This window comes from Vanellus vanellus (assembly GCF_965231255.1).
Source record: "Vanellus vanellus genome assembly, chromosome: 27".
Taxonomy (NCBI): domain Eukaryota; kingdom Metazoa; phylum Chordata; class Aves; order Charadriiformes; family Charadriidae; genus Vanellus; species Vanellus vanellus.
The window spans coordinates 978,534-988,543 of NC_138932.1; the positions used below are offsets into that span (position 1 = coordinate 978,534).

Below are 10,010 nucleotides of genomic sequence, written 5' to 3' on the forward strand. Positions count from 1 at the left end.
CCAGCCTGCAGGATGTGACACATCACAGCATCAGCCACTTCGCAACATTAATGGTGGAGATTTCTCCTGCTGAACAATCTGGATAAGGAAAAGAAATAAAAATGGGCGCAGGGTGCTCCTTCCTGGGATGGAGGGTTTGTTGGTGGGTACACGGGGGCTGCCAACATGCTCTGCCCTGACACGGCAGCAAGTCTTCCTCACCAACCTCTTCCTTGCGCATGGGCAGAGGCTGATGCCAATGTGCGTTGCAGTTCCCATCCCAAGCATGGCTCCAGGGGCTGGCCCAGCCCTGGGGCAGCCCAAACGCCCACTCCATGGGCCATGCGGTGGACTGCAATGACAACACTGCTTGTGCAAACCTCGGGGACATCCCTGGAAAGAAAAGTGCCAGCAAAACTACTGCAGCACAGGATGGGGCGGTGGCAAAGGCATCCAAACCCACTTTCAAATCCCTTCTGGAGCTTGCTGGGCTCTGGAAGAGAGGGCTGCAGAAGACTCCTCCTGCTTCCTACACCCCAGGGCAGGTGTTGTTCTGCTCAAGCTATTTTGACATAGATTTGTCCAACCTCTAATGAGAGGGATTTCATACAAGCAATCCCTGTCTGAAACAAAAGAGAAATTATCTTTGTGTTTAAATCACCTCTCTCAGGGATTTGGGGGTTTGGACTTGTACCTGGGATGTCCCCCAGATCCTTCTAAGATCTCGGGTTTTTTTCTGTTCTTAATGTATGTCCTTCATAAATAGAAAACCAGTAACTGAAATATGGAAAAATCATGACCACATATAAGCCATCCAGAAACCATGATCCAAACTGGGGAACAAACCCACTCCTGAAACTTGTATTAGGACCATTCCTTCCATAAAAACAACAAATTACCCAAAGAAAAAGAACTGCCATCCACTCAGAATAGGATCAAGGGACACAGCGAAGCCTCTCCCAAAAACTAGGAGCTTTGCAGGAGATATGTGGGGCTCAGAGACCAGCTGTAGGGTCAGTATGGTTCTGTCTTGAACACGGGTCTGGTGCGCATGAGCATCCTCCCCACCAGGCCGTGCTCGGGTGGATGTCTCTGTCGCCGAGACAAATGATAAACGTGTCTGTCACCATCCACGTGATCTGGGGTGTAATTAGTGAATCGTGAATAATAGTTTCACAAGAATTTTTGTTCTTCTGACGCTTGTGAAATATCCTCAGACACATTCTGATTTCCTCATGTATCAGTCCGTTCAAGTGATTCAGCTCCATTGGTTAGCAATGAATCTCCTCGACCCTATTTTATTTTAATTCAATCTGTGCTATTATTAATATCACAGTGGCCTCTAGAGTCCTGGATGAGATCAGGCCTAGTGTGCTCTGTAGACAGAAAGACACTTTTCTCCCCAAAGCAGAGCATTAAATCAAGAGACATAGATCCAGATGCCCTCCTCAATGTATACGTGAGGATGGAGACACAGAGAGAGCTCAAAGAGTCACAACAATTTCCTCCCTGCATTTTTCTCCCATCAAAGTGTAATAAAGGTAACCAACAGCAGATATTTGGAACAAGTATCATGGAAACAGGACACTGTTGGAGACCTTTTGTCGTTCCGTGCCTCCTGCCTGGATGCTCGCTGTCTCCTATAGGGTTTTAAATTCCTTCTGTTTGGGTTAAAAGTCTCTCTCCGAGCAAAGAAAAGACTGATTTGAAATATTGCAACACTCCTTTCAGCGCTTCCTTACTGTTTTACTCAGAATTAGGTTTCTCTTTGATGCTACTCCCTGGCCACATCCCACTGCCTGTGTTTGCCCACTCCCATCCTTCCAACCAGACATGTCCAGCATGAGTTTGCTTCAAAGACTTGCACCGCCATCTCCCACCTCTAAACCCCAAACCCAAACCTCGGTGACAGCTTTAGAGCCCAGAGGCAACTCGGCTCCTTTTGCACCCCAGCAGGGCTGAGCCCCATCTCCCCAGCGGGGGTGGACGGGCAGTGGTGGCCCCCGGGGCTCAGCGGAGGATGCTCACACTCCTTGTTTTCAGGGCACCCCACACGCAGACCAGCCCCAGGCTCTTCACTTGCGTTCTGCTGCCCCATCATGTGCTCATACCTGCATCCTTAATTCTCTTTGTCTCCTTCGCCCACTCACAACCTAGATTTTTTTCCCAAGCTGCCCAAATGCACCCATTTTTTCCTACATGCCACCACAGCCTTATTTCTTCTCTTTCAAGCCCCTTTTATTTTCTGGATCCCTTTGCAAGCCAGTCCACCCCACTATCCCACCTTCCCATCCACTAATATTTTTGCATTGCCGACTTGGGCTGCTTTGCTTTAGGTACGAGAAACAGGTAAATTCTTTAGGCAGTGGCAGCAGGACCATCCCTGCATGTGAACCACGCCAGGCGTGGTGGGCAATTAACATTTTTATGGAGTAACGAGAGGAACGGCGATCCCAAAGGCGGGATATCGATCTGCTCGTAATACTATGAGTCAAAACAGCAGTGTAAAAACTCTCCAATTAGCAAAGTGCTCGGGGTGGTGAACAATCAAGTCCCTCCAGTGGGACCTCATCTTGTTTCCGGAGCAAAAATACTGGGCGCCCTATAAAAGTTCTCACACCCCATTTCTCCTCATTGTCTCAGCTTCACGTCTCCTCTCAAATTCCTGCTGAACAGGGTAAGTCGAGCTTGATTAAAATTTTGAACTTTTAATGATCACCAGCTTTGTCCTGATCCTGAGTTCTTGACCACTTCTCTTACACATCTCACCTCTGTGACTGTCTCTGGTCACAGTTGCTCAGCCCTTCTGCCTAGGTTGTCTTCTCCATCAATGTCCATACATAAATGATAGAAAGCAACGAGGAAAACTTAAAACTTACTGGTACAGACAGCTGAGGACAGGAAGGACTCTTCAGGTCTAGCTCTGGACTCTGTCTGGCCACCACTTCTCACTAATCACTAAGTGTTTTAACTTCTATATTATATATTTGTTAAACATGGAAGAGAAAGACTTGCTGAAAGCACAGAGTCCTCCATACAGGTCAGGGACCGCTACAGGCAGCTGTGCATTGCTAATTTTTCTCTCTTCTTCAAGAATCTGGCTTATAACAAGAATTTATTCTTGATGTATAATCCCATCTAACTAGACATCTGCTACTGCTAGCTGGCAGACATCACAATGTCTCTTGCCTTTGCACCCACTCAAAGATGATAGTCTTTCCAGTAGGTCTGCAAAGATGTGCTCTCGCCAGGACAAGGACCAGTGCCACCGGCAAGAGCGATCCTCATGCCACAGTGGTGAAGGATGCCACGGGAGCAGCGGTGGATCCGGATGCCACAGGAGGAGCAGTGGATCCAGATGCCATGGCAGCAGCGGTAGATCTGGATGCCATGGGAGCAGTGGTGGATCCGGATGCCATGGGAGCAGCAGTGGATCTGGATGCCACAGGAGCAGCAGTGGATCTGGATGCCACAGGAGCAGCGGTGGATCCTGCCATGGAAAGCCACAGGATTGCCAGCAGCAAATCTACCAAGTACCCTCAAAGATGAAGTGATCAGGACATTGCCTCCATGTTATACACATGCGTGTTCTTGATCTTGTGCTGAGTTCAGAAAGCTTTGCATGTCTCCTAGCAACCTGCAAAGAAAATGTCTCCTCTCCCTCCCCTGGTGAGTCCCGTCCTTCTGATGAACTTATCTGTGGGTGCTAAAATAAACTGTGCACATTCACACTGGTGTGGTTTTCTCTGTATCAGTCTGTGACTATGCATAAGCCGTTACAATTCAGAGTTCATGAGTTTTGTGATTTTTCTTTCACTGTGTATTTCATACCACAATACAAGACACTTTGTGCTTCTCTAATAGCCCTGAGGTTGCCCTGCCCAGGCACGGCGGCAGGGGCAGGCACTGCCGTGCTCTCCCCTATGGACTTCAACGGAAAAGAGAGAGAATAAAGATTTTTTTCAACTCTGAAATTATAGCAGGCCGTCTCAGACCTCTGCAGTGCAGGCAGCTCTCCTCCATCCCACCTTCCCCCAGAGCTGGAGACCCAAATCCACCACCAAAACCCCACGGGCTGCATTGTACAAGACCTCGGGACCGGCTATGGGCACAACCGTGGGGCAGAAAAAGTCCTATAGGCAAAGGCATCCGTGATGGGGCAGAAATCCCTTTTTTTTTTTTGCCATCTGGCCCCAAGGCACCATGCTTGGGGCAGGTATCTCCACACGCTTGCTTCAAACCCCCCAGCACACCTTTCTAAAAACCCTCTGCCCAACACTCCAGGAGCCCTGGGTCGAGCCAGGGGCGTTGCAAGGTGCCGGCGTTACACAACGGACTGATAAATTTCTTCTCAGCTTGTAATTAAAATGACTTGTGTAACGTATTGGTTTGGTATTGCCATTCACGAAATGGATGTTGCCCTGATAAGATTATTCTCGAGTGTGTCACGATGACCAGAAATATCTGGCGTCGCCGAAAAGGGTGCAGGCGGCAGCTGACTCCCCGAGCGGGCTGACGGTTTTCGGTGTAGGAATCGGCTTTCGGTGTAGGAATCAGTTGAAAATGATGGTTGTGGGTTGTGTGACTCCGGCATTTGCCTTAAGCCCCCATCGCAAACCCCATTTTCGAGGCATGTTAAAGTGGACAGCCACAAAACCTAGAGGTGCCCAGGACTGCTGGCTGGGTGCTGCTGATCTTTAATGAACTCAGAACAATTAAAGCATGAGGAACTGAATGCAGCACGATGCTGAGAGCCAAAAATTACTTTGAGTCTTTTTGCATGGAGAGTATTTCCAACCTTTCTTCTGATGCCGGAACAAAACGCGATTAAACAGAAGTGATCCAACCTGGGTACAGTTTGCCCTGACACTGTTCTCATTCATAATAGCAATTAAGCAATACAAAAGAAGCATTTATGTTGCGCAGCTGATTCATTAACCCTGCCCTGTCCACCCGCCTTTCCAAAAATCCTCTGTGTTTCAGTAACAGCCAATGTGTCAGATATTTTTCGGATTGCAGGAACCGCTCAGGACTTGCAGTGCCTTAATGAGGTTTTGGGCACCTGCATTCAAAGCAGGAGCTCACAAGAGGCTGGAGAGGCACCACAGTGCCCGGCAGCTTGTGCAGTTTTCCAGCTGCTTCCCCAAGGATGCCTGGTCTCTCAAACAGTGTTAGCCAAGGTGGGATGGGGTTAATTAAGCCCAGCGCCTGGGAACAGCATGAAAACTTAATCAGCATGGAGAAAGAAAGATAATAGGTGGGAGATGTGGGCCAAAAATACCAAACACTCAAGCATCTCTGTGTGCTACCAAAGGGCGTTTTCCAAGCACTTTTCATAGAATCATAGAATCACAGAACGGTTGGGGTTGGACAGAACCTTAAAGCTCATCTTGTTCCACCCCCCTGCCCCGGGCAGGGACACCTCCCACCAGCCCAGGTTGCTCCCAGCCCCGTCCAACCTGGCCTTGAACACCTCCAGCGCTGGGGAAGTGTTTTGTCAGTGTTTTGCACTGAGAAAACCATAGCATTTCCCTTTTTCAGCTGGCAACACTGATTTTAGTCTTTTATTTACTGCCTGTTTAATAACTGAAATGGCTTCCACAGTAATGGCAGAAAAGGGCAAAAACAAGATACTTGGTCTGAAGCACCCCTCAGCCGATGCCGCAGAGGTACAAGAAAGGTACAGGGAGTATCTCAAATTGTTGCTTGCAATTAGCTCTCGCTGCAAACGTGGTACCTGGCCTGGACTGAAGGCTCACGTGGGTCTGTGCATCCATCTGAATAACACTCAGATTTGTTGGCCAATTATAAGGTAATTGGGGAGCAGGGAAAAGTGCCCCAAAAAGGATGTTCCTGCAAGTTTGGAGAAAGTACCCAGGGTCTGCCAGCTCCCTGCAATGTGGCAGCCACCCCAGGCCACCATGCATCACCCAAGGCAGCACCCACAGGAGCCCTCCCCCTCCGCGTGGCAGCACCAAAGCCACTCACAGCCCCGAAAAAAAAAAAAAAACAAAAAAAAAACCAAACAAAAAAAACCACCAGCGCTGCTGCTGCCGGCATTACTCACGGACTGAAAGTTAACCACATAATTATGTACCTTGCTAACCTAGGGCAGGTTTTCCCCCTTCCAAAAATAAGAATCCCAACTGCTTTTGGTCCTTCTGGCAACAGCAGGAAACTTTTGACCCACAAAAAAAAGTTTTATAGGGGCTGTCTTTTCTCTCTCTTCACCACTCCACCGCATTTCAGCTGGTTTTAAGAGAAATGAGCCAACAGTGGTACCAGTCAAATTGCTGCCAAGAGCAGAACAGTCTACCGTGCCAAAAGCCTTATTCATAGAATCACAGAATGGTTTAGGTTGGAAGGGACCTTGAAGATCATCCAGTGTGTCCCCCCACCCTGCCCCAGGCAGGGACACCTCCCCCCAGCCCATGTTGCTCCCAGCCCCGTCCAACCCGGCCTTGAACACCTCCAGGGATGGGACAGCCACAGCTTCTCAGGACACCCTGCGCCAGTGCCTCATCACCTTCAGAGTGAAACATTTCTTCTTAATATCTCATCTAAATCTGCCCTCTTCCAGATTGAAGCCATTCCCCCTTGTCCTATCGCTGCATGCACTTGTAAAAAAGTCCTTCCCCAGCTCTCCTGGAGCCACTTTAGGGACTGGAAGGCCATAATAAGGTTTCCCCAGAGCCTTCTCCTCTCCAGGCTGAACAACTGCAACTCTCTCAGCCTGAGTGAGTTGGTACTTACAGGCACACCTCTGGGTTTATGGGCATTTGCAGGACTAGAGGACCTCAAGATACTTGAAAAGGATGGTGTGATTTAAGTATAGGACATAAATCCCCCTGCTAAACTCAAAGATCTCCCCAGCTGTGATCAACACCACAAGCAAACTGCCAAAGTTGTGGAAACCGGGGCCACCCACACTACTCCCCCATCCCAGCTGAGCGCAGGTAGAGCTGGCAATTAAATATTTCTGCGGCACAGGAAAGACGACCGATAACAAGAGGCGAGACCCGGTGCGGATGAGGTGAGTCACGCCGGCAGCCAGCAGAGTGAGGAGGAAAAAAAAAAAAAAAAAAAAACACCAAACCAAAAGCCATCGACGAATTAAATGAAGAGACCTCTGTGACAGGGAGGTGCTTCGCTGCCAGACGAGGTGCGCAGAGAGGGTATAAAAGCACTGCTGTCCCGCAAAGCTTCATTCCCTCCTTGCCCTTTACTGCACGAGCATCTCAGGTAAGAGCGGCGATGCTGCGGGGCTTTGGGGCTCGGAACCCTCTGGATGGGTTGGGAGCGGGCTGAGCCCCACAGCTTGTGCTGGGTTTGTGAGCAGGGAGGTGGGGTGAGGAGGAAGCACTGGGGATGCCGAAGGAGAGCAGAGAGATTTGGAATTGGAGGGAGGCTCTGGGGTGTTGCTCTGCTCCCTCCGGCAGCGAGGTGGCTCCGCGTTGGAAAGCCAACCGTGGTGAGACCTGCCCAGCTGCTCTGGATGCTCCCAGTATCTATGGCTTTGGTGGGACAATCCATGGGCGGTATAAGAAGCCAGTGCAAGGTTCAAAGACGATTGTGGGATCTGGCTAAGACTAGATAAATGTACATCCCAATTTATCTTCCCTGGAAGAGCAGCAGCAGGAAAGGAAAGCCCCTGATGGCTCCTCTCTCCCCGCAGGTCACCCCGAAACACCACGATGTGCTCACGCCAGGACAAGGACCAGTGCCACAGGCAGGAGCGCTACACTCGCCAGAGCAGCGGCGGCTGTCACGGGAGTGGCGGTGGCTGTCACAGCTCCGGTGGCGGAGGTGGTTGTCACAGCAGCGGTGGTGGCGGTGGCTGTCACAGCTCCGGTGGTGGTGGCTGTCACAGCTCCAGTGGCGGCGGTGGCTGCCACAGCTCTGGCGGTGGTGGCTGTCACAGCTCCGGTGGTGGTGGCTGCCACAGCTCTGGTGGCTCCAGCTGCCACGGGAAGCCACAGGTCCAGTGCCAGCAGCAGCAGCAGCAGCAGGTCCACCAGCTGCCCTCGCAGAAGATGAAGTGATGGCGTGTCCCGCACGCCGCGGCTCCGGCAGCAAAAGCCACGCATGGACCAGCTCCCTCCGGCCTCCCCAGAGCTTCGCAAGCCCCGGGGATGCCCGGCTGCCACCCCTCTCCTCTGCCCCACAGGACCATCGCTCCCTGGGGCAGGAGCATCACTTGTGCTTCCCTGCTGCCTGCGCCTGATGCTCCAGGCTCTGCTTTGGCCCCGTGAGGTGCCCATGAGACAATAAAGCATTATGTTCCTGAGATATCTCCTGTGTTGACCTTTCCTTAAACTCCTTATTTTCCATGCATGCTATAGGGGCGCAGCTGGGTGTAGAGGAATATAGGGTCTATACAGTTATTAAGCAGTTCGTACATCTTAATCGGGGGAATTTACCCCTGAGAAAGCACCCAGCCCTTCAGCACATGTGCACAAAAAAAAAACCATTAAGCATTTAGGCAGAATGATATCACTGCGTAAAACAGCGCAACTGAAGTCAGCAAAGTCGTTAACTCTCGCGTTTTCCGCAGCTTGTCGTGCACGTGCCGACGGCAGGCGAACTCAGCGGAGATGTGCCTCCCTGAGCTGGGCGGAGGGGTGCAAAGAGTCAAGGGCAGAGCTGGCAGAGAGAGAAGCCAAATCCATCTCCCTGCACAGCCAGGACCTGGCGGAGATGCTGCTGGAAAGGCAGAGGGCAACTGGGGAAGGGTGTTTTGGGTCTGGGAGCAGCCCGTCTGTGTCACGGAGGGGAGACCGGGGGTGCAACCATGCCCCAACTGCCAACCCCACTCATCCCAAGAAAACCCTAGAAGGGATTACTAGTCATACGTTTTGAGGTTCTTTTCCTTTGCCTCTTAGGTTTTGGACTGTTTAAAGTTGTTTGGGTTTTTTTTTTTTCCCTGTAACCACAATAAATAAGGACAGCGGCTTCTCTGCTGCCATTTTGATGTGGTTTCTGCTTTTAACTGAAAGCTGAACCAACGCGTCTGCGAGTCTGGGGACTGCAAGAATAACACCAGCCATTATGAAACTTGGTGCACAGTTGGTGAAAATACTCCTATGTCCTTTCCCACTGAATGAATGAGATCATCACCTGAAAAGCAAATCAGCGTTTAACTCCTCTGCGCGGAACATCACCCCTGACCCGGGCAAGACACGACTGCTACTAATATCCTGCGGAAAAGACAAAAAAAAAGATTGTGCAAGGCTCAAGCACAGAAATGCGCTTGTTCTTGAGACTTTAGTCACCGGGTATTGTTTTGGGTGGTGGGAGGGGTGCACACAGCAATAGCAAGAAGCCCCGTGGACGCTGCGCTCAGCCCGCGCGGGAACCGGTCCCTTCTGGGCGCACAGGCAACCTGCTCCACCAGCCACGCGGATTTTGCCTGCAGCAGCACACACGGCTCTGAGTGCGTGTCTGCCCAGTTCCTCTGCTAATTACAATCGCGGCCACCGGTTTCTATACGAAATTTTATGACATCAGTGGCAGTCAGCAGGGTAAACGCCGGCTGCGTTCCGTGCTGGGTAAGCTTTGCAATCCTCCCCCACCTATGTCCCCTCAGGTAGGACAGACGGCCGTCGCCACCAGGTTGGGGGGGAGCTCGTGATGAATGGGCAGTTCAAGCACCCAAAATTTCAGATGTGAGCAGCGTGAGCCGCTCACGCCCTGGGGACACCCGCAGGGAGGTTTCATCCCATTGCCACCGCAGCCCCCTCTGCTCAAAGCTGGGCCGCGTGCAGGACGCAGGGACCCCAGGGCCAGCTCAGCCCCCAGGCAGCGGGCGTTTGTCTGAAGCCAGACAGCAATCACCCAACGGCATCCAGGAGAAGCAGGAAGGAGCTAATTTCCAGTGCCACTAGCGGTGCCGAGTGTAACAAAATAGCAGTAGTTGACATGTGTCTTGAGAAAGATGTGGGCTTTCAGCTCAAACAGTCTGAGCCCCGGTGCTGTCCCCTCCCCTCTCGGAGAGCTGCCAAAGCATTTCTCTTTGGCAACGAGGTGGATCT

The 10,010-nt window shown here is 51.2% G+C and overlaps 2 protein-coding genes across 2 annotated transcripts; both read left to right on the top strand.

Annotated features, from left to right (window-relative positions):
• Positions 1-3,215: 3,215 nt before the first annotated feature.
• Positions 3,216-3,533, top strand: LOC309682116 (uncharacterized protein; the record flags this gene model as incomplete). Its single annotated transcript, XM_082496138.1, has 1 exon — positions 3,216-3,533. The coding sequence occupies one exon, from the start codon at positions 3,216-3,218 to the stop codon at positions 3,531-3,533; it is 318 nt and encodes a 105-aa protein (XP_082352264.1).
• Positions 3,534-7,673: 4,140 nt separating this feature from the next.
• On the top strand, positions 7,674-8,021 carry LOC309682180 (uncharacterized protein; the record flags this gene model as incomplete). The annotated part of the gene is made up of 1 exon (XM_082496204.1): positions 7,674-8,021. One exon carries the CDS (start codon positions 7,674-7,676, stop codon positions 8,019-8,021), a length of 348 nt encoding a protein of 115 aa, XP_082352330.1.
• Between the last annotated feature and the right edge of the window lie 1,989 nt (positions 8,022-10,010).